At 41.2% G+C, this 25,757-nt stretch overlaps 1 protein-coding gene across 1 annotated transcript in view; it reads right to left on the bottom strand.

Moving 5' to 3' along the window:
• Positions 1-25,757, bottom strand: part of LOC122791413 (fatty acid amide hydrolase-like) — a 1,249,544-nt gene that overhangs the window by 261,196 nt on the left and 962,591 nt on the right. The window contains exon 16 of the mRNA XM_044059161.1: positions 8,865-8,927. Coding sequence (XP_043915096.1) covers positions 8,865-8,927 — 63 coding nt within the window. The remainder of the gene's footprint in view (positions 1-8,864; positions 8,928-25,757) is intronic.

Here is a 25,757-nt window from a genome sequence, read left to right as displayed (position 1 = left end):
ATTCCATCTAGTATCCTTCTGAACATTAATGACAACACATTCCAGTCAATCACAACCATTTTTTCAAAACCATATTTCACATGTTGATCTCTATACCCTATATGATTGATGCTTCATAGTTTCCCACTTATTCACCAATTTCAGTGTTGCTGGTCTTCTTCTTGATCATCTCCAGTTCCCAAACCAGGGTCTGTTTTAAGTCCAAAGTATTTCTGATTCTCTGATTTTTCTAGACAGTGCCTATATATTTTTTTCCTCTCTCACTGGAAAAAGTTTCACTGGCAAAGTCTCTCTATGGGCTTTGTTGTCAGAAGTATGAGAATCAGAGTCCCTTTCTGTTTGCTTGTTCACTGTTTGTTGGATAAACTATTTCCTCCTTAGCCTGTTTTACACCAAAAAATATCACTGATCTTCTAGGGAAAAATATTCTAAAGACAGCTGGATACAGCAGTTTGAAATTCATACCTGCCTCTTGACATTTCCCGATTGCAGGGATAAACATGTTTCTCTTCTGCCTAGTATACAGTGAATAATCATCTTCATAAAACACTCTGTTGTCTCAAGTTTTAGTACTTTTCCTTTCAGCAACAGTTTTGTCAAGCTCTGTCCAATTTTTTTGTGCTAACAGGTTGAGAGCTATGGTGAGAAGTGATAGGCTGAATACTTGCTTTTGATGCAGAAGGCTGTGGGTTCTACTCCCACAGTATGTAGACACATTGCTAATACTGTACAATGTTGTTGTACTTTTAAAGGGGTGTGTGTAACAAGTCAAGGGTGTAGCTACAGATTCAGCAGAAGTGAGAAAATGTCATGCACAAGGGCATTTGTACCTCAGTGGAAAGAGCAAAAAATATCATTAACCCAAATTCAGGAACAGAAAATCAGAATTGTTATGTTTCTGAGCTGCATTATAAGAAAAATATTTTTAAAAAAGTACAGTACATTTTCCAGCAGACAGTGGAGAAGCAAGAGTGGTCAGTTAACAGCACCTGGATTACAATGATCATTTTGATGCTTCAGGATGAATGTAGGAGAGGGTCTGTTGGAAGTCTTAACAAAAGAAGTTATGTACTCACCATAAAGTTCCATCTGAGTAGGTAACTTCATTTGTCTACAGCCTGTGGGTATCGGATCCGTCTTCGGATCCGAGCCGGCAGCTTTCCAAGCAAAAAGATCAGAGCTGTCAGCTCCTCCCCTTACCCATAATACCCTGCTACCTCCCTCCAGTCCTCAGATCGAGTTTGCCTAAAACAAAAAAAACCAAGACCCTCGAAAGAGGAACACTAACCTGATGCATGACAAAGGGAAACCTTACGTCATAGATATTACCATGAAAACAGGCTAGGGGGAAGGGGGGGGGAGATCGGTTACAGACAAATGAAGTTACCTACTCAGATGGAACATTATGGTGAGTCCATAACTTCTTTATCTGAAGTAGTTAACTTCATTTGATCAGCAACTTGTAGGACAGAGTTCCCAGCTACCTAAAACCTTGGGCGGTCCAAGGAAGGATATTCCGGAGCACTGGGGAGCCAAACGCTGCCCTACTTCTGGATATCAGATCCAACTTATAATGAGAAATGAAGGTATGAGAAGAGGACCAAGTAGCCACTGAACAGATGTTGTCTAGAGGAACTCTCGACCAGAATGCTGCAGAAGTAGCCATAGAATGGGTAGAATGGGCATGGACCCCTAAGGGTTCAGGCTGGCCGGAGGCTAAATAAGCGTGCACGATGCAGTGGGATATCCATCTAGCTAAGGTAACTTTCATAATAGGCTTTCCCAAAGATGACTTAGCGAAAGACACAAAACGTTGATCCGATTTCTGAGTAATGGCTGTCCTGTGCAAGTAAAAATGCAATTGTCTGTGCACATCCAATAAGTGCAATCTGTATTCCCCTTTGTTCTGAAAGTTGGGGAAGAAAACAGGCAAATTAATGGATTGGTTGATATTGGATTCGGAGGCCACCTTAGGCAAGAAAGAAGGGTTATTCCTGAGAGACACTCTGTCCTTATGGAAAACTAGATACGGGGGTTTCATACAAAGGGCTTGAAGCTCAGAAACCCTCCTGGCTGAAGTAATTGCAATCAAGAAGGCCATTTTCCAAGATAAGAATTTTAACTCGACCAAAGCAGCCAGTTTAAAGGGTGGGCCAGTCAATGCCTGAAGAACCAAGGTTAAGTCCCATGGGGGAACCGCATTCTTGACCAGAGGTTTTAACAGAAAGGTGCCTTTCAAAAAGGTTTTTGCATATCTTAGCAGACCCTAAGGGACCAAGGTTATCCCCTAAGTAGAAATGGGAAATGGCTGCCATTTGGACTTTGACTGTAGAAGCACTAGCTCCTTGGTAGAAAATATGGGACAGGAATTCAAGAACCGTTGGAATGGGAGCAGTAAAGGGGTCTAAATCCCTATGTTTGGCCCAGATGGAAAAACGCTTCCATTTACTTCTGTAGATCTTTCTGGTAGAAGGCTTATGCGCCGCCACCAGAATAGACTTTACGGGAGACGAGATACCGGGAGTCCTAGCTATTAGTGGAACTGGATCAACCAAGCCGTGAGCTTGAGGTCATCCAGGTTTGGAGGTTGTAATCCCGCAGGATGAGAAATCAGATCCGGAATGGGATCTAAGACCCATGGAGGAACTTTGCTGTGAGACCGTAGGTAGGGGAAACAGATCTGGCAAGGCCAGAACGGGGCTATGAGGATTATCTTGCTCCCCAACCGATTAGCTTTCTGCAGAAATTTTGTCATTAGTGGAAGAGGAGGATAAGCATAAAGACCACCGGGGGGGGGGGGGCAAGCATGAACTGGAGTGTCTCTGGGGCTCTCCCCTGTTGGGGGAATTAGAGCAAAAAACTTGCTGAATTTTGTGTTTGAAGGAGAAGCGAAAAGATCGCAGCAAGGTTGACACCATCTGAGGAAGATCTGATTCGCTACTGATGGGTTCAGAGACCACTCATAAGGTGTGAGGATCGAGCGACTTAGCTTGTCCGCTAGAATGTTGGCCCGACCAGGAATGTGCGTTGCTACCAGAAAGCGGTTGGTGGAAATCGCCCAGTCCCAAACTCTCATAGCCTCTCGACAAAGAGGGTAAGATCTGGTTCCTTCCTGTTTGTTGATGTACCAGACCTACTGCAATGTTGTCTGTCTGAATTGCAATAGTCCCCAGAGGAAGAAGGTCTTGAAGGGCTTGCAATGCTAGAAGCACTTCCCTCATCTCCAGGACATTGATATGCAGAACGGTCTCTAAAGGGGTCCACGTGCTTTGGACGGTTATGCCCATGGAATGCCTCCCCACCCAAGGCAAGAAGCGTCCGTGGTCAGTGTGGCTTGGGGTTGAGGCATCACAAATGGCATCCCTTCCCGCAGCTCTCGGGAATGGAGCCAACAAAGGGAGTTCCTGCAAACCCTGCTCAGGGGAACTGGAGAATCCAATGGGTGAAAGAGGAGAGACCATTGAACCTGAAGAGTCCTTTGAAGTACTCTCATGTGCAATCGTGCTAGAGGTGAAAGGCTAACGGCTGCCGGCATGGAACCCAGGGCTCTCAGGACCAATTCTGCAGGTGGGGCTGGGGACTGTAGGAGCGCCATTACGTGGAGTGACAAGTTGCACAACCTGTCCGCTGTTATAAAGGCTTTGGACTGGAGCATATTTATCCTGGCCCCTATAAAATCCAGAACTTGCACAGGATGAAGAGACGACTTCTGAAAATTTATAGTAATGCCTAGATGCTGGGCCAAGGATAGGGAATAATCCCTGGTGGAGCAGAGCAGATGCCTGGTGGGGGCGGTGAGGACCCAGTCGTCCAGGTATGGAAAGACCTGAATCCCCTGAAGTCTCATGTGGGCTGCTACAACTGCTTTCACCTTGGTGAACACCCTGGGGGCTGTGGTGAGGCTGAACGGGAGAACCCTGAACTGAAAATGACTGGCTCCTAGCCGAAAGCGGAGAAACCTCCTGGACCGCCTGTCCATGAGAATGTGGTAGTACGCATCCTTGAGGTCTATGGAGCACATCCAGTCATTCTCCTATAGGAGAGGGAGAATAGATTGCAGAGTGACCATCCGGAATTTCTCTTTGGCAATGAACAGGTTTAGAGTTGACAGGTCCAAAATTGGCCTCAAGTCCCCCATCTTTTTTGGCACCAAAAAGAACCTGGAGTAATTGCCCAATCCGGATTGCTCTGGGGGGACGTGCTGGATGGCCCTTTTTTCTAGCAACTTCGATATTTCTGAAGCCGCCGCCTCCCTTTGATTGGGTGGGACATTGGGAAGGCGCTTTGTTAGAGAGGGAAGATTCAGAAAGGGAATAGTGTAACCCCTGGATATTATTCGGAGCACCCAACGATCTGTAGTAATGGACTCCCAACTTTGTAGGTGCTCCGAAAAACACCCCCCCAACTGCCTCCAGAGAGGGACAGCCGGGCAAGCCCTCAGGGCTGCTGTGCAGGCCAGTCCGAGAAAGGTTCTCTGGACCCAAAATTCTTCGCCCCCCCCCCTCTGCCTCTGAGCCGGCGTCCACCTTGTCCTCCTCTGCCTCTGAAGGACAAAGGGTCCAGAGCGGGACGGGACTGCTGGGACTTCCGGAAACACATCTTCTTCTGTCCTCTCTGGTTCCTTGAAAAGGACCTTTGAGGATTAGAGAAGTGGATCTCAACGGCAGAGAGTGTCTTCCCGTCTTTCTCGCTCTGGAGCAGCATGTCGCAGATGGCTTTGCCGAATAGCATAGAACCGTCAAAGGGAGCATTTGCAAAGGACGCCTTGAAGGATTCCGCAAAGTCGCAAAGGTGAAGCCAGGCGTGGTGCCGCAAGGCAACCCCTGCTCAGCTGGCTCTGGCCGCTCCCTTCGTGGCATGGGAGAGAAGCCGCATGGAAGTGTTAGAAATTGACTTTAGAGTGGCCATGCGAGCCGAGAAGGTCCGTTTGTCCTCGGCCGCCATGGACTCTGGGGGAGCTCCAGCGTATTGTTTTATCAAATCCCGCTGGAGCCTGATGACGTGTGCCAGATAATTCAGCACCCTTATGGAAAAGGTGGCTGAAGCAAACATCCGCTTTCCAATGCAGTCCATCGTCCCAGATTCCTTATCAGGAGGATAGACCGAGGAACTTTCCTGTGCTAGTTCCTTCTTGGTGGCAGCTGCCACCACCATGGCATCTACTGGGGAACCTTTACTCCACGCCTGTTTGTCGGGGGCTGAGTATCTTGTCTGGTCTTCTAGGGATTGGCTTCACGGTGTCCGGCTCCTTCCAAGCCCTGGTATTAATCAAGTTTACCAGGGGATCAGCCGGGGGAGGACACCCAAGAGGTAGACGGGCCTGTGTCAAATGCCTCCAGAAACACATACTCATCCGAGAAAGGTTTTTGGGCTGACCACCCCCCTCTAATACGTAGCATTTCCATAATGTCTCCAAAGGAGATGTCTTCAGGCGACATCTTCAGGGGGTGACCTTGGGGAACCTTCCCCTTCCTCTAAGTCAGTGTCCTCCGTGAGGGACTCAGGGGAGTCGAAGTGCCTCCTCTTGCACTTTCGCTTGTGAGCGACCTCCTCGGTGGGACTGTCTGAGGGCGGCTCACCAACGGGGTCCTGTTCCCCTACGGGAACCAACTGGAGCGCCAGCGCAGGCTGTCCCTGGGGCTGGATGATGGAAGATAGGCGCAAATGCGAGGGAGCGAGGGGTGGATCTGCAGCCCGGACCGGGGACCTGGAACTCCTCGACAGTACCCTCTCCACCACATCAAAAGCCGAGGGCTAACCACTCTCCCCTGGCTCCGAGAGTAGCCCTCTCGGCTCCGACGTGAGGACCAGTGTCGGAGCCGATGCGATCAGACCAGAAAGGGGAGTGTGCTCCAACCAAAATGGAGCCGAAGACACACACACCCCTGTGGATCCGAACCTCAGCTCACGGCTCCGAGAGGTCGGATCTGACACACTCGAGGGCACAGTCGGCGTCAAAGTAGCCACCACTGTCGGCGCCGTCTCCCCGGCTCCGAGACGGCTCGGATCCAAAGACTCCGAAACATGATAGCGAATCGGAGAAGGAGCAATTGGGGCAAAGAAAGGGGCCGAGCTCCCCCCGGAGGGGGGGGGAGGCAGGAGCACCCCCATCTGCATCTGGGCCTGCAAGAATCAATGCATCATCCGGTCCAAATCAGCGTTGGACATACTTCTAGTGGACCTCGAAGAGGTCGTCGAGGCGGGCTGGGAAGGCCGCCTCGATGACCTAGAGGGAGACCGGTACTCCTCCTCCAGCTCCAGAGAAAAGCGGGGAGAACGGAGCCGAGAGGGGGAAGATCCGGAGAGCTAACTGCTTTAGGTGGTGGAGCAGAGGGATGAGACTCCACCCGCCTCTTGTGGCTCTTATGCCGATCCTTGTCCCTATGCCTCTTCTCTCTTGTAGAAGAGTCCCCCTCTCCCTTGGACACAGAGGGAGGTTGAGTCCCAGCCAGGGGAGGGGGAACTGAAGGCAGGACAGCCACAGCCATGGCTGGTGCCGTTGAGGGAGAGGAGGAAGAAGAATCTGTGGGCAAAAGTCCCGCAAGGATTAACTTGTTCCTCCTATCCCTAACAGCCCGGGGGTTAAAGGCTGCGCACACTTGGCAGCCGGAAGACAAGTGGGCTACCCCCAGGCAGAGAACGCACTGAGTGTGGCCATCTGCTGGGGGCAGCTTATGACCAAACTCAGTGCATTTAGAAAAAAATGGCCTTAGGCCCCTCAGCCATCGCACGTGCCCACACACACACACAATAAAGGGGAGGGAAGAACACTAAATTTAGACACTAATTTTACCACAAAAAATACAGAAAAATACAGAGACAGAACACTAAGGGCCTACTACACTCGCACAACACAAAAATATTTAAGAAAAAGAGTTTTAAAGGTTTTAAAAGTTTTAAACACACTCACCAACGCCAAGAGCTCATCACTTAAAGCTGTCAGAAGCCGCGGCAAATGAGATCTGAGGACTGGAGGGAGGTAGCAGGGTATTATGGGTAAGGGGGAGGAGCTGAGAGCTCGGATCTTTTAGCTTGGAAAGCTGCCGCCTCGGATCCGAGGACGGGTCTGATACCCACAGGTTGCTGATCAAATGAAGTTAACTACTTCAGATCATGCAGTTCACCTAGTTTATTTTGTTGTGCATTTACAGTTATTGAGTTGGTCTGATAATACAAATCAGAGTAAGTCAAGAAAAAACTGAAAATTGAAAATAAGTTCGAGAAGCTGTGCACGATACCCATGGCTTACACTACTGTCATTCTATTTTTATATTTTATATATTATATATATGTGTGTAAACAGATTTTTATGATGGAAATGTGAACTGGGCAGTTTTGTCATCATTGGTTCATGCATTTTGTTTCATTGCCTACTGGAAAAATGTTCAAATAATAAATTTATAATGCACTGTAAGTCTAACAAGTGTGCTGTATTACACAAGGAATATAATTTAATAAAGTCAGGAAGGTGTACCAAAGAACACATGTATGTTTTTTGTTGCGTGTGCAAGGGCCAAAGGTAACCTTTATCCACCACTGGCCAGATACATTTTCTTTGGATGTAATGTGGGTTTCAATGCTGTTTCAATGAATGAGAGTTTCAAGGGCAGAGAAGTTTTAATGCCGTCTATTTTCATTGTGAGACAGTTTAGCAGATATCTTAGTGTTTATGAATTGTGCTATAAAATGTAAAAATAAAATCCAAACAATCATTGTAGAAGTAAAGCAGTATACACATTAGTGTTTATGGTAAATGGGGCAAAATAGCTAGGTAATAGGACACTGGAATGACTGCAACCTGCAGGGGGATTCTGGTGCCATATTTTGGTTGTCTGTTCTTCAGTTTGCATTTGAAATTTGGTATCCCACAATTCCACTGGAGTGTACGGGGTTAGGTAATTATGTATGCAAATTTTATGTTAATCAGCGTTCAGATTTGTACCTATTTTTCATGGGCCTTGTCCAGATTTCTGATGTTTCCAGGTTGAGAGATATGATCCCCATACATTAATTTGAGGCCATCCACTGTGAAGTTAAACTTTGGGACTGATATGTGCAGTTACTGTATAATACTTTATATAGTAGGTATTTGGGTCTTTCTGTTCTAACATGTAATTTCCCAAAACACGCCTGTAATTCAAACTACTCTTTGAATATGTTTGTCACTTTTCTTATGGCAGCTTCAGTTATTTTTTTACAGTCCCCCAAAAGACACAACTTGCTGTGAGATTTATACAGCACTAAATATAATAAACATGGCTAATACCACAAAACATCTACTTTTGCCAAAAGCAGCCTCCTAACTTTGTCAGTTTGTTTGCTCACTTCTATTTCATTTTATCACCATCACCCATAGTGTCAATGGCTTGCTGTTTATTTATTCCATTTCATTTCACTGTATTGATTGGGTAGATTTCTACTGATTTCTGGGAATTTCTCACTGGATACCAGCGTTTCCTACAAGGTACATTAACTACAATCATAAATTTATCATTGAGGTATGTTTTAGTATAGCATAAGTATCAGCTTCCTGTGAGTGCTGAACATGATACGCAGATCAGAGTTCTACCTTAGTTAGCAAATTTAAAGAAATACATAAACTGTAAATAGATATATAACATTTACTTTACAGTATCTGCTAGCACTTCATAAAAAATATGTGCATAACTAATTACCTGCCTTAAGTTTTTAACTGAAAATGAAATTACAAGAACATTACTGTCAGCTCCACTGAACTGCATAGCAATGTAACAGTGTGCTTATCAGAATTTGCTTTAAGATAGTTATCACATGTAAATTACTGATGACTCATTTAGCTCTCTCTAGCACAGAGAGAGAAAGGGGAAAAACACCATATTGCTTACCTGTATATAGTCCACAGCAGTAAACTTACTTCCCATAGCCAGAGTGCTTCTTGTGTCCAGATTCTTTGAAAAAAAATAAATAAATACAACTTAGAGACCAAATCATTATTTTCTATTGAACAGAGACAAATGCAGGGTCTAGAGGTTTCACTTCCATCTTAGAAAATCCTATGGCAAGTAAGATTTATCAGTCACTTTCATATAGTGCTTTTGATGCTAATATTCCTAAAATAGTTAAGTATGCAATATTTTAACAAATTACTGCCTCATACACAAAATCATGAAATGTAAAATTCTATATCTAAAAAATCTATCTATGCAGTTACTCTATATTCTTCCCATAACTTTTACTGTTTAATTTGCAAGTTACATACACTACGCCACGCTACTGGGGTATCAAAGTTAACACATCATGCAATGCTTCTCAAATGAAAAATAAAATAAATGAAGACCAAACAAGTCAAGTGTGGAGTTTACACAGAATTGTACAATGGTTTTCAAATGAAAAAATAAATAAATAATTGCAGACCCAATAAACCAAAACTGCATCTCAAGTGCCCTGTACCGGAAATGACAAAGTAATAAGCTAACACTGTACAGCAGATGTTCATAAATAGAGGTGCGCCTACCTTTTAAGCTACCACCATGCAGCAGATAATCCTAAACAGGGATACCTACCTTTTTGAAAAAAAAAATAGCTTCATTCATTAAAAAATGGACTTCATCTAACAGATGGAGACCAGCATTTCAAAACAGTCATTGAGATGACTGACAGCTGTTCAGAAATGGGTACTTACTGTGTTGTGCCCACTGTGACACTATTGTGCCACAGGCTACGGTATTTAAAATGTGTAGTTAGAAATGAAGAAGCAACCTCAGCAGGGAACCATTCTGCTGCAAAACAAAACTTGCATTACCAAAGTCACTATTAAGTCCAGCAAAGCAGCCTACATATAGCCATCAGAAAAGCATACATTCACGCATAAATTGGGATGGAAAATTAATTCTGGTCTCAAAATTTATCTCTAGCATTAACACAATCTGGAGGAAAGCTAATGCACTGATACTGAAGCACTAACCTCAAAGAATGCAGACTTGGGCAAGAAGGATAACTAATCTTGCATTTTGACCTCTATTTCCCAACTTTCTTCACCTGCAGCAAAGTTTCTTAAAAAGTCTAATAATTTATGTTTCTCATTATAGCATAGTGAAAGACTGGGAACTAAAAGAAAAGATACATCACACAGGGATGGACAATAAAAATGAATGACAGTTATGTACTTACCAAAAGGATAGATATGGGTGATATATGCCCATGCTTTTCAACCATTAAGACATAGCCTCAGGTTCAATTCAGCTCAGACTTTACCCAGATCTCTAACTCTTCACCCAAGTCTCATAATGTTCTGTGCTACTTTCCTTACACTCCAGATCTAGGATGCCACACATGAGCAAAGGTTTTCCACAGAAAATGCCTCCTGGCAGGGAGAAGATGCCTAGGCAAGCTGAAGAGGATGGGCACTGACCACTAGGATCTGTCAAAGTAAGTAAATAACGTTCACTTCTGAGGTGATCCTGTCCATCCTCTTAAACCAGCAAGACAGAGTTTCTAGCTGTTTCTTATGAGTGACATGAGGAAAGTATGGTAACCCTGAAGAAGTACATAGAGCTGGAAATCACATTCAGATTATAAGGTCTCTTGAAAGTATGCAGAGAAACTCATACTGGAGCTGCATGAGTTTTATCCAAGGATGCATTTTTGGAAAAGGCCTGAGAAGAAGCTACTACTCTAGTTGAGTGGCCAATAGTCTTGAATAGTAAAAGTTATTAAAATTTTCATAACAAAACATTACACACTGAGAGACATTGAGATAGGGATGAGATATTCTAAATCCCACCTTGCCTGGAGCATAAAATGCAACTTAGAAGTCTTTCTCATTTATTTTGTTCTATCTAAAACAAAACATGCAATTTCATGTGAACATCCAAGATATCTAAAGAGATACCCTTCTCCATTCAAATATACTGGGAAAATACAAGTAAACTGATACTCTTGCTTTAGGCTTCCTTTTGTTGGCTATTATTTGGCATAAACAGAGGGTTAGTTCACACAGACACAATCTTTGTGGTACATAATGCAAGGAGATTCTGTTTGAAGGCTTGAATCAGAAAACCCCTTTTTGCTAAGGTTACTGCAAATAGATAATTTTCTCCAAGAAAAATGTGAGAACTGTTTTACTTGGTTCAACAGGTGGTAAAGTCAACTTCTCAAAAACAAAATTCAGATACCAAGGCATGACCTCATGACCTTTCTATGTGAATATGAAAAAAAAGATGAAAAAAAAAAATTACTAGAACTTATAAATGAAATGTAAAATGCAACTTTTTGCAGTTTCTTTGGAAGAATACTGTAAGCAATTATGCCATAAAAGGGTTTTGAATCGGGAAGCCAATGGGCCATAAAAATGCAATTATAAGACTGGCTAAGCCCAAAACTGTGAAAAGGAACAGTCATTAGTACATGAACAGTTAACAGATGCATGAGAAATGTTGTTTGTTGTTACTCTTTCAATTGTGTGGGAAATAACTGAAGTTTCTGTGGGGATAAAAGTGATAAGCTAAATATATATATTTGGAACTGAAACCTGTGTAGTCATTCGGGTTTTGCCTGGGAGAGCTTGATGACCTTATCTACACAAGTTTACAGTCTGCAATTCTGCTTTGTATATTTCACCGCTTACCATATTGCAGGGTTCAGTATCCTTTCCAATTAGAGATAACTATATCCTTGTTAGAGGTTTTCTTGAACTACTGTCTTCTACAACTGAGTCATTTTTGTTTTGTGTGTGTGTAAATTATTTACCTCTGCATATTTAATTAATACGGTTTTTAATGTAGAAGCAATATTTTTATTTCCTTAGAAGGTCTTGTGGCTGGTATTTCTTTAGGTATTATTTATTAACTGAGGAAAGAGTAACACTTTAGGTCATACCTCACAATCTCTTAGGTTACCAAAATCTAGACAGAGCCAAAAATAATTGTGTGTGTGTGTGTGTGTGTGTGTGTGTGTGTGTGTGTGTGTGTGTGTGTGTGTGTGTGTGTGAGGGGGGGGGGGTGACAAAGGCCCAGAATTAGGGATGGATTATGAGCTATAAACCTAAGACGTTGCTAGAACAGGTTTTCATTACCATTAATTTTCAGAAGGATATGAAGCCTGAAACTCAAATGTCTTTCATTATTTAGTGGTGTCAGTCCCAGAAAAAACACATTATATAAAGACTAGACCAAAAATATGAGACAAAAATCTAGACATTCTGCAAAATATGGATAGTTGAGAGGTATACTTTAGATCATTAACTTGTGGCATCGGTCTCTAAGGCCAGACTGCTCAGCCCATTATTTTTTTATGTTTTATATTGGTCTATTAATACAGAGTGTTATGGTTACTGTTGGGTTTCTAAGCTCAATAATTCTAGAGGTGGCAGTACTACCTTACCAGAAAGGTGTAGTGAATTGAAGTACGCTGCCAACCTTCCCTGGGAGCTGTGTGTGGACATGTGCCATACGTGCAAGAAAATTTGTTTAAGAAGCACTTGCTGTGTTATAAGGGGCTCTGGAAGATACTATGTTTCATTCTGAGGTGAGAAAGGGGCCTGGTGTACTAGGCCAAAGACTCAGTGCTGTAAGTGGCCAATGTGTAGTCGTACTCTGGGTGTGTATGTTGGAAGGCCATATGCAGGGCAACAGTGCATATTCCTTTTATGTTCTTGGGTCCAGTTTGTATTTTGGTGAACTGGTTATTGAATCAGATGAGTTAGCACTTTTCTTTCCTTTCTTTCCTTTAACCTGGTCGGTTCTGACTCAAGAGACCATTGCTCTTACTCATCACATATATGGCACACTTGACTTGGGAATCTCTGCAGTCCTATGATCTTGACACCTTAAATGTCAAAGCTCCTGAATAATAGTGATACAGTGCCCTGTCATGAATCTGTTGATCTTGACTCTGTTTTGGGGCTGATGAGGGCAAAGATGGTCTAGAAAGCATCAAGGTTTGGTCTCTATCCACTAATTCCATAGATGGGAAAGGGACCATACCCCATCTTAATCCAGTCTTGAAGAAGTGCTTCCATCATTTTGTTTAATAATAAAAGTCCATTGTTGTAACCTTGCTTCTAAGGGATGAAACATATTAATGGGAATAATGAGGCAATGGAGAGATAACTACTCAATTCTACCTCTGACAGCAAAAAACATTGTTTTTCTTGCAGAAGTTATGCTTGGGTCTCTCAGATGAAGGCAGAGAGATCTTAACTATATCTGTGGTGCTGGATGGTGATTCACATTCCTTATTTCTTGAACTAGCAGGGGATCCATCATAATTACAGAAATTGCAAATACTACCTTACAGAATTTAAATATGAACTATCTTTCCTTTTATACAAGTTCATAGGTGTATACTAAGCTAATGACCACTAGGACCCATATAACCCTAGCTGTGCAACCCAAAAACGACATGTTCCTTCTCTTTAGGCTTCTAAAATTCTGAACATAGAGTAAGAAACTTCTTGTAACACATACTGGGTAAAGGCCCTTTCAAAACGCCTATCCTTTAATGTTCTGCCCCTGGCAGAAGTGTCAGCTACTAAAAAAAGCATTTTCCAAAGGCAGGAATTTTAACTGTACATTGGAAGTCGTCTCAAAATAAGGTATGGTTAATTCTGTCAACATAAAATTAAGATCCCAAGGAAGAACAGGTTCCTTAAAAGGAGGTTGTAATTGGAATCTATCCCAGAGGAAAGCTTTACAAACTTCCAAATAAGCCAAAGAAAAAATAGAAAGTCTGTGATCAAAAATTAGAGATGACTGCCAGATCAACTTTAACCAAAGAGTAGCTTAAATGTATGCCACAAATCTGAGACAGGTAATCTAATACTACTGGCAGTGAAGCTGTAAAATGATTTATTCACTGAGAAGCAGCTTAAACAGAAAAATGTGTCCATTTACTCTTACACATTTTCCTGATATTGGGTTTCTGGGCAGAAGTAAGGATCTGACCAACCAACTAATGGTATGCACAGCCCCTGGCCATTACAAGAAATGCAGAAACCATGTGCTTAGATGAAAGGAATGAAAGTCTGGGCAATGCTTGTTGAACAGATGAGTCAGAAGGGCTCTGAAATGCCTCAGATGCACATGCTTCTCCAGAAGATGGGATCTAAATATAGGGAACCATACCTGTGAAGAACAAAACAGGGCTATGGAAATGTCTTTGGAGTGCAGTCTATACTAAGAAGTGTAAGTCGCACAACAGGTAGCACACTCACCTTTCATGCAGAAGGCTATAGGTTCTATTCCCTCACCAGTCAGATTGATTACTAACACTGTACTGCAGCATAAGGGTAATGTTGTGCTCCTACGTGCGCCATCCATCACTCATCCTTTGAGGCCCCTTCAGCTTTATTTGCTGGTAGTATAGCACCTATATAAAAGAGTAGGTGAAGTTCCTGGATGCCCTGGCAAAATTTCTCCTAGTAATGTAAATATGATTTTGTCTCTCCCCTGAAAGTTGGCTACTAGCCTAGTAGAACTAACCCAGTCATCAAAGAATAAACAAATAGTATTCTTAGACTTTCTGTGTAGATTTCAGAATACGGAGAAATGGGGAAGCAAAAAAAAAACACTCCTGAAGGCCATTTCTGGAAACACGTCTTTGGGCCAATGTGCCTAGATGTGGGAAAAGGCAAAGCACCCACATCCATCTTGGACATGGCCGGTCATTACTAATAATAGTCTTAGGCATTGACTAGACTTTTTCTCTTGAAATATAATGGCATTAATACGTTAGGCTTAAAACGACCCTCTGGTCAATAGCCTAGTAACCTCCTATGAACCTAAACGCTCTTGCACGCAAGGCTTCCTCAGAACAAAACAATGTCTGTCTTACCGACAAATTGAGGGACCATTCATGTGGCATCAGCAAATGCCACCTGAGCTTATCTGCCAGTGAAATGGCTTCTTCAGGAATAAGTGTGGCTATCACAAAGCTCTACACTGACATATCCCCCCTCTTACAGTCTCATATTTTCTCAACAGAGGGGGCAGGAAAAGATTTCCCCTTCTTACTGATACATGATACATCACACCACAGCCATATTGTTGGTATGGAGGAACTGTACCATAACAAAAGAAGTACTGAATGGCTTAAACAGTGTGAACTGTTCTAATCTCAAAAACACTGATGTGCAAACTGGCCTCTGTTTGCGCCCATGTACTTTGGACTGTCCAGCAATGCCCCTTTCCCCAACCTAAGACAGAGAAATCTACAGCGATGGTCATTACCAGAGTGAGTAGGCATAGGAGGCTACCCAGAGTAGGGCTGGGGTCTAAAACCACCACTATACCTGATCTGTGTGTACCATGAAAATCCTGGTCTGTTCAGAAAGTTTGTAGGCAGGGACCAATGAACTTTGAGTGGCAAAGAAGGGCCAACATACGAAATCTGGTGTGAGGTCTAATACAAATTATTGCTGGCATTAAGGCCAAAGTTCTGAGAGAACTCGCAATGCTACCTGACAGTAGAGGAACTGAAATACAGATGTCTGGATAGGAGGGTTATTGTCTGATAAAAGGCTGGCTTGCAGGACAGTGTGCCAAAATGACATCTGATGAAGATAAGAGAATGCAGTGGATTCATATGTGAGTTTGCTGTGTTCACTGTGACTTCCAAAGAGTGAAACATCCAAAGAAGAGACCACTGTGCTAAAATCAGTGACCACAGAGTAGGTTAGCCAACAGGCAATCATCCAGATACGAAAACCTTGATGTCTGCAGCCTTTGGTTAACAGCAACAATGGACATGCAATTGGTAAATAACATATGAGGTGTGGTGTATCCACATTGGAGCGCCACAACTGAAAATGACTGGCTCCTACCCAGAAGTGTAGAAACTTTCTGGACTCCTTTGAAACATTTATGTGTAGATGGCACATTCAGTCTTCTGCTAGACAGAGAAGGATTAACCACACAGTAACTGTTCATTTTTGGTGGGAGGTATAAACCCACTGAGGACCAAGAAAACCAGAATTGTCCTGACATCTTCATAATGCTTTGTTGTTCATGCCACTGCTCTGCTTTTAATAGGAGTTCTCTAAGATAAAGATCTCAGCCACTTCTGAAAACTGATTGAGACATAATTATATCAGATTTAACTCTATAATAAGTCCCTATGAGATCATAGAAGTACTTATTTTAATCTCACTGTCATTTTAACATTAGAGACAACTGTTTTTACTGAATTTTCTAATTTAGACACTCCTTAATTGGTCTAGTCTTTGGGGCTAGTTTACAACATGGTTATAAGTAGTTATCTTGTGAGAAAAGATATTTCAGCTGTTCTTTGGCACAATTCTCAACATCCTACCACCAGAATAAGGAACAAAGCTAAAAAATAATACGGACTAACAAGATGGCTGCACATCGAGTAACAGCTTAATTTCAGCTCTCTCAGTGTGAAAACAGAAACTCAGAAAAGCAAGTCACTGAATTTTTTTTTTGGGTAAAGTTCAGTAACTGGCTAGTAAGTACACTGCCTGGATGCTAGTAAAAAAGAAATTCAAAAAAACTTGAAAATCTATCATTAAAGGGGAACATAGCTCTCAACCTTCATTCTCCAAAATGAGGAACACTAGTCCTCATAATGTGGAACAAATGGGCAGAATGTGGAACACATACTAACGGCTTACTAAACTTCAACTAGGATGTCATAGGATGGTTAATATATGCTGGTTTTACTTATAAAGATTTTTTAATGAATGCATATGATTAATTTCTATTTACCATGGATTTCACTTAAAAAAAAATTCCTAACACTGAATGTGTGACAGTCTCTTTCAACGTGCAACTTCGAGGAACATGTAGTTTTTACGACCACAAATGAGGTACGTTCCTCGTAATGAGGTACACTTGAGAGGTATGAAGGTGAATAGAAAACACTGGTTGGGAAAAACTCATGTAGCCATTCAACAAAAAGCAGTTCAAGCTGCAGCTTTGGTAAAAGACTTAACTTACAGTAATCTAGAGGGAAAAAAAATAAGTCAAATGTGCTTGAAGCTGATTAAAATAAATTAAATGCTGAAGGGGTATATCAATTCAAATAAATGGCTGGAAAAACTGGAAGGAGCTTTAAACAAATATTCATATGAGCTGATACTGCAAAAATCAAAAGTCAAAATGAAGAAAACACTGAGTATAAGACTGCTCAAGAAGAGATGTTTCAAAAGATGGTAAATGTAGAGGACAGAACAAACAGGGAAAACCTGAATTTTTATGCTGTACCACAGAAATTGGAAGGAACAGACTGTATTAATTTTATGAAAGCACAAATAAGTACTTGGACTGATATTCCACAGCAAGAGTTGCTAACTGAAAAGGCACATCATGTGTATTCTCCAAACCTGGCCATAAGAAAGCAGCCCAGACCTTTAATAGCAAAAATGCAATCTCACCAGCAGAAAGAGTTGATTCTGACAAAACTGTGGCAGAAGGACAAAGTACTAAAAGTGGGAGACAGTACTGTGTTTGAGGAAAATGATTACTCACTGTACACCAGGCAGAAGAGGAGTAAATTTATTCCAGCAATCAAATAATTTTGAAAAGCAGGTGTAAGATTCAAGCAGCTGTATCCAGCTATTTTTGAAATATTTTTTTCCTGGAGAGTCAAAATCATTCTTTGATGCAGAACATGCTAAAGAGGAAATATAAAAATTTGTCCAGCAATAAGTGAGCTGTCAAACAGAAGAGAATTCTGCTTCTTACACTTCTGATAATAAAGCCCATAGAGAGACTATGTAAGAGAAACATTTTCCCATGTTCCAAATGAAAATGCTTGAGAGACAGAAAGAAGCACAAAAACTTACTGTAAGAACCAGGAGTACATTGGAAATGAACCAGAGACTGGATCTAGGAGATGGAGATCAACAAGAAGAAAATCAGCAAATTGAAAATTGATGAGTAAACGTGGGGTTAAAAAGCATTAATTATATTTGTGAAGTATGACAGAACAAGAAAACCTGAAAATATTGGACTTTTTTGACTTTGTTAAACTTGTAGGGGACTCCAAAACATATGCCTTACTTCATGTCATTAATGTTTGGAGGAGTATTAAGGAGAGGGGAAAAGGAAGAAATACATGCCATATACAGCATGCTGTAAAATAAAGCATTTCAGTTATTTTTGTGTGTATTATGGACACTAAACTAAACAGGCGCCCCTATTTTTTTCCTCCTTTCTTTTTTCTTGTTCAGTTTTAGGAAATGTAGGCACTGCAATGTAGAAAGAGAAGAAATCCTGGACAAAATAACACGATGCAAGAAAAACTGATATGCTTTTTCTTATTCTGGCATAGGGGATAACTGGTTTAATGCTCTTGTCTTAATTTAACAATTTTAAGGTGGAACTAACAAATAAAAATACAGTTTTCCTCTAGCGCATACATGTTTACAATGCAATATATGTAGTGGAAGGCAACTGTGTATCTGGTTCTCCTGTTTCTATGGAGACAATCTGATGAGGGGCAATAAAATGAACACTTTCTTTCTTTCAATGGCTAAGAGATACTGTTTTCTTGAAAGCATTCAAGTTGTCTTCTTCATCTTGGAGAGGAACAAAGATAAGACAAAAACAGACAACACTTAGTAGAAGTAGAAGCACAGGCTGTATCATGTTGTCTTATCATGGATAACCTTCATTACAGGTAAATTCAAGCCTGTGAGTGTGGCTGTCAGTTTGGGACAACTGCTCCTTTTAGGAGTGTTAAAATTCATTATTTGTAGATGAACACAGTTTTGTGTGTTAGTTAACATATTAAGTTAAATAGGTTTTAGGGGTGTTCTGGATGTGTGCATTTTTTTCATTAAAACAAAAAAAATTAAGATTTTAAATTTAAATTTTAGGTTCAAAATGGATATGTCAAACAACAGAAAAGCTGAAACTACACACTTAAAAACTGTTACAAATAAAAGGTGGGAATAACATCATAAAGTCACTTTCCATACTATCTTTAAATGTAAATGGCATCTCAGCTATAAACAAAAAGTAGTGAACTACATTAAAAAGGCAGAGTGCAGATAGCCATGCTACAGGAAACACATTAGGAAAAAAACTAAGCATGTGAATTTGATAAAGATAGGATTTCTGTACAATTATTCAGTGGAATATCTGGGACAAAGAAAAAGGGGGATACTTATATTAACTTGGAGAGGGGCTATATTAACTAGGTGAGGAGCTATAATAGTGATAGGAGAAGAAAAAAGATGATAATGGTAAATTTGTAGTAGTAAGGGAATACTGGCAAGGGAGGAGGATTACTTTGGCATGTATTTATATTATACCTAAAACTTATATAATGGACATTAAGAAACTGAAAAAAATAATTAAATTCCAGCAGGGAATATTACTTACAGGTGGGGAATGGAATTTAGTTTGCAACAGTGAGGATGTATCAGGGGTCCTAGAAGGAAAATATATAATAAAAGCAGGTAGATTTTTGATGACGTTTATGAAAATATTTGTATAGCAGATGTGAATTCAGTAGGAGGAGTTTGGAGAGAATTTACATATTATTCCTCAAGGTACAAAAACTGAGCTAGACCAGACAAATTATATTTCACAGGAACATATGCATTTAATTGAAAGTTTTGACAGGCATCCAATAACTATTTCAGATCACGCGCCAATAACTAAAATAAAAATACAGGGTAATGAAATAAAAATGAGACAATGGTGCTTTCCCACCTATCTGTTAAAAAGAGAGGAACTTAAGGATTGGATAGTGGAAATTATTCAGGAGTTACCAGAGCAGATAGAAATTTCTTCTGAAAATATAACTAGGGTGTGGAATAAAATTAAAGTGGAGTTTAAAAATAGGATGGAAATAAAATAAAGAAAGATATGGTTAAGAAGAAACAAGAATTATTTAGCGGGACTGACAAAAGTGAAATTATTGCAGAACAGGGGGAATCTCACAGAACTAGAAGAGATGCAATTGCAGAGGGCTAAAGAGAAAATAAGGGACTACCTCAATAATATCCATGAGTTTAGAAATATTGCTGCTGAGCGATTGTTTTTTGATAAAAGCTCTAGAGCACAAAAACTTTTAGCACAATGGCTCAGGCAACACAAAGTAGAAAGGGTTGAAACCAAGTTTAGTGAGCCTATAACAAGGAAAATGACCAGAGATCCTGTACAGATATTAGAAATATTTTGGGAAATTTTATGAAAATACGTATAAAACAGAGAAATGTGGACATTGAGAAAAAGTACAAATAGAAATGATTATGGAAGAATTAATTATACAAAGGTTTGAGGTAGATGAGGCTCAATTACCAACAGTCAAGACAGAAGGAGATAAGATAAAATGGTGATATATAACCAATCTACAGGAAAGTCTCCAGGAAAGTACAGTTGTGTAAAATCTTACCATAATGGTATATGTCCTTGCTTTTACTGCTACAATATTCTTAACAATATGGGATTCCCTGCCGTGGAAGCCCAATGTCTGGCCAGTCTTCCAAAAATTGTGAATTCGAAAAGTATGCTGAATGTCACCATATGCTTCCTGTGTAACATAGGGCATAAAGGTGACACTCAGGCTTACCAAAAAGAGAAGAGATTGCCCCAGGAGGAACATCAGTCCAAGGAATCCAAGAGGTAATGTGTACATCCAGCAAGGTAAAGAACTAGGGGATGGAGGGAGGGAGGGAGTGAATACTGCAGCAGTGAAGGCAAGGACATCTACCATTATGGTAAGATTTTACATAACTGTCCTTACATTCACTGCTGCAGTATTCTTAATGATATGGAATAGTGACAAAGCTCAAGAGAAAACCTGGGAGGAGGAAAGGGTAGAAGAGTCCCCCCAAAAAACATGAACTGAACTAGCAAAACCAGCCCTAGCTCTAGAGATACCATCCAACTTGTAGTGCTTGGTAAAGGTATGCACAGAAGTCCATTTAGCTTCTTCAAGAATAGAATTAGTACTTAAGCCTTTGAAAAAAGTCCCAGAAGACAACTCCAGTAGAATGAGCCTTAATTGAAAAAGGAAGACTCTTGCCATGAAAAGTGTAAAAAAGGAAACGGCCTTAGAAATCCAAGTAGTAGTAGTTTGCTTGGATACAGCAAACCCCAAAGATCTAGGATGAAAAATAACAAATAACTGATCAGATTTTCTGATAGCTTTGGTCATATCCAAATAAATTCTAAGTTGCCTATGCATGTCCAAAGTATGCAGCACCCTCTCACTGTTAGTTTGCATAGAGGGGGAATAAATAGACAGATTAATAGACTTATTAAGTGATAGCTCACTAACCACCTTTGGCATAAAAGAAGGGTTACTGCACAAGGACACACCGTCCTAATGAAAAATCAAAAAAGTAGGACCTGCAACTCAGGCACCCATCTGGTAGAAGTAAGTGCTAACAATAGTCTTCCAGGAACAATGCTGCATGAAAGCTGAAGCAGCAGGCTCAAAGGGAGCCGGAGTCAACTTCTCCAAAATAAAATTAAGATTCCAAGGAGGAGGAACTGGCTTCCTGGGAAGTCTAACATTAAGGACGCCTTTATGAAATTGTTTCACGTCAAGTCTAGCATCAAAAGGAGGAGGAAAAGGCAGACAAACAGAGACAGCTGACAGGCGGGCCTTAATAGAAGAATAAGCCAAACCAGCATTGAGCAACTCACAAAAATAAGAGAACCACCAGTAAGTGGGTCCAGGTTAAGAGAGAGGCACCATTTAGACAAGTAGAATTTTCAAGTTGTAGGTTTCCTGACCTCCTGCAGGACTTGCAGCGTGTCCTCTGAAAAAAGATGTCTATGAGAAATCAAAATCCTTTCACCCACAGTGTCAGTTGAAGCATGGACAGGTGGGGATGGATAAGAGATCCCTTATCTTGTCTGATTAGATCCACCCTGTGAGGTAACTTGGATGACTGCCCCTGGCTAGATGCAGAAAAAGATGGAGCCAGTGCTGCCATGGCCAAAAGGGAGTCACCAACAAGATTTTGAGAACATCCTGTTGAATTCTGAACAGGACTTTCAGAATGAGAGGAAGGGGAGGAAATGCATAAAGAAACATCCCCTTCCAAGAGAAGGAGAGGGCATCCACCTTCCATACCAGAGGATGTTGGACTCTGGCACAAAACAGAGGAAGTTGTCTGTTCAGAGGGGAGGCAAAACGATCCACTTGAGGAGTATCCCACTGGTGAATAATGTCCAGAAACACATTCCTGTGAAACATCCATTCATGGGACTGGGTTAATGACAGCTCAGAGTGTCTGCCACAATGTTCTGACCGGAGTGGATATAAACTTCCTGAAGAGCCATTTGACAGCAAGATCCCATACCAGAAGTGCTAACCAGCAAAGAAGATAAGATCTCTTCCTTCCTGCTTGTTAATATACCACATCACAGTGGTATTGTCTGCAAATACCTTAAAAGGCACTGAAGAAAGGAAAGAAAAAAGCCTGAAGAGGCAGGAGAAGAGCTCTCATCTCTTTGACATTGATGTGCTCAGTCTGCTGACGAGGGGACCACACTCCTTGTACATTTAGGGAGCCATAAGTCACCTCTTATCACATGTCTGAGGCATACACAAACAATTTCTGAGAGGGAAGGAGGAGATGAAAAAGGATCCCTGGATTCAAAGACAACTGCTGAATCCACCAGAGAGGTTCCTGTCTGAGGCAAGGAAGAAGAGGAACTACAAATTCTAGAGGATGAGCATGTCGAAGCCACACTGACTTCAGAAACCACTGAAACTTTCTCATATAACGTTTGGCCAGAGGGAGCATCAGAATGGTGGATGCTGTGAATCCCAGAACTCTCAAACTCCCTTGCAGTAATGGAAGCCCGAGGAAGAATAGTATGAAAGAAAGAAATAAGAGTTAAGGCCTTTGGAGGGGGAAGGGATGCAAGCATTGGCACAGTCTGAATCCTGCAACCCAGAAAAACATGATCCTGAGGAGTCAGAGAAGACTTTTTGAAATTTATAATGAACCACAGTCTCTGAAGAAGGGATATCACAAAATAAAGATTTTGCAAAAGAGTCTCTGGAGAGGATGCCTGAATAAACAGGTCATCCAAGTAAGGAAATATTTGGATCCCTTGAAGTCTGTAAAAGCCAATCACAGGAGCAAGGCATTTGGTGAACACCCATGGGGCAGCAGAAAGGCCAGAGGGCAAAGAAGAGAAATGAAAATGCCAGGAAGCAACAGAGAAATGCAAAGACTTCCTGAAAAGAGGATGGATAAGAATATGGAGATAAGCATCCTTGAGATCCACAGACACCATATAGGCCTGAGAGAGCAAGACAGGAAACAGAATCTGTAGAGACAACATCTGAAAGGACCATACCTCTTAACCTGGAAACATCAAAAATCTGGACAAGGCCCATAAAAAATAGGTACAAATCTGTATGCTGATTAGCATACAATTTGCATACATAATTATGTAACCCCACCCACTCCAATGGAATTATGGGATACCAACTTTCGAACACACCAGAGCCCCCTGCAGCCATTCCAATGTCCTATTACCTGGCTATTTTGCCTCATTTACCATAAACACTAATGTGTGCATACTGCTTTACTTCTACAATGATTATTTGGATTTTTTTACATTTTATAGCACAATGTACAAACACTAATAGACAGCTCCTAAACAAAGCAATACTGTCTCACAATGAAAATAGACTTGGCATTAAAACTTCTCTGCCCTTGAAACTCGCATTCATTGAAACAGCATTTAAACCCACACCACATCCAAAGAAAATGCATCTGGCCATTGGTGGATAAAGATTACTTTTGGGCTGTTTTCAAATCATAGGCCCCTTGCACACAAAACAATAAACATACATGTGTTCTTTGATACTCCTTCCTGACTATTAAATTATATTCCTTGCATAATACAGCACACTTGTTAGACTTACAGCGCATTTTAAATTTGTTTGAAGATTTTTCCAGTAGGCAATGAAACAAAGTGCCTTAAGACCCTAACTCTGTACTCAGTCTCCTAAAGATCAATGAGAGATTGAATGGCATATAAGGCATCCTCAAATCCAGCTCTGATGGATATCTTGCACACCCAGAAAACAAAAAGTACCAGAAACACCAGATCCAAGGACCTGAACTTCGCCTGTGATATAAACAAAACATGCTGGGGAATCCTCTGCCTCAAAGCTCCCCACACTATGGAATAAGCTCCTCTTCTATGTGAAGCTGATGCCACCAAGAGCTAAAGTAAAAGTTTATAAAGCATTTTATTAAGAAATGTCCCATTTAAAAGAAATCTGATATGGGGGTATGCTATATACACTGCACATGACTGCTCATTTCAATAAAGTAACCTGATACCATTAAAGATAAATTTAACAAAAGAACAGAATTTAATGCATGCATCTACACAGGTAACAACTATATGCTGAAACTGCTATAACATTTATTTCTATAAAGTATGACTGATATGAAGATAACTATATTTTTTTCATTAATCTTAATGGCATGGAACTACCTGCTAAAATTCCAACATTGTAATGGCATAACACTGTATATGCAACCTCACATGTATTCTGAACCATGCAGCTACTCAATTAGAAATAATAGTATTACAATGAAACATCAATTCACTGCTTTAAGCTACTTGACTGTTGCAGAAAGCACAAATCATTGTATTCCATGTGTTTTATTTATTCATTTTTAACCTAGCAAGTGAACTGGCCCAAAGACTATTTTCATTATGACCTGAGTGAAAGCAACAGTTAAGGTCACATTAAGTTAGCAAATTAAGTGTATTGGTAAGCATGTTAACAATGAAGAGGGCAGACACACATTTAAAATTTATATACACTGCAAAGACAGATGTAGTGTTGCTACAAAGTATATGTACACCAGAACAGTACTTCTGCTCTGCCACCTTCAAGGTAAACACACACACAAACACACACCTGTTCAAGTCAAACCTCTGCAGTTCAAATACCTCAATACACACACTATTCCATTCAATTCAAACTTCTGCAGTTCAAATACCTCAATTCAAGCAGTACTTTCCTTCTCGCTCGCAGATAATTGAAGCAATCCTTTCCTTCCCGCTCGCTGATACCTCTGCAGTCCCCAGTCAATAAAGTTCACTCGCAGATAACTCTGCAGTCCCCAGAAGAGAGAAGATGACAGTTTATGTTCCCGCTTGGCTGGAAGCATTTCTGCATTCCACCAGAAGGGAAGATAACAGTTTATGTTCCTGCTTTGCTGGCAGCTGGAAATGCATGCACATGGGCCCTTGAGCTCAATTCCCGTAGGCTGACTGAGCACACGTGATGACGTCAGCTCAAAAAGCCAAAAAAAATTTAAATAAAAAGCTGGGAAAAAATCAGAAATTAAGGGGTGCCACTCAGGAATTGTGGCACCCCATTCTTTGGACCCCAAAACTCGGTAAAAACACGAGTAACTCAGTACAGTTGGTAGGTATGGAAAGGACAGTACCTTTAGAAAAGTGTTTAGAAGAGACAAGTCAAGAATAGGTCTCCAAGTGCCCTATTTTATGGGCACTAGAAACAGTCGTGAGTAGAACCTTTTCCCCCTTTGAAGTACAGGCACCTCTTGAATAGTACCCTGAGACAAGAGATCTTGAAGAACCTCTGGTAAAAAGGGAAGATGATCCTGAGGAGGCTGAGGAATGCCCATAAACGGAGGACGGGATTTCCACACCATGAAGTACCCTTGACGAATGATCGACAGAACCCAAAAATCCTGAGTGATCTGAAGTCAAAATGGAAGAGAAAGAGGAATGTGGCTGGGAAGGGATGGATATCACACAGTACCTGGTTTGTCCAGAAAGTTAGGC

Source organism: Protopterus annectens, chromosome 17.part0 (assembly GCF_019279795.1).
Source record: "Protopterus annectens isolate FY-2018-M chromosome 17.part0, PAN1.0, whole genome shotgun sequence".
NCBI lineage: Eukaryota > Metazoa > Chordata > Ceratodontiformes > Protopteridae > Protopterus > Protopterus annectens.
This window is presented reverse-complemented; position numbering and strand designations above follow the sequence as displayed.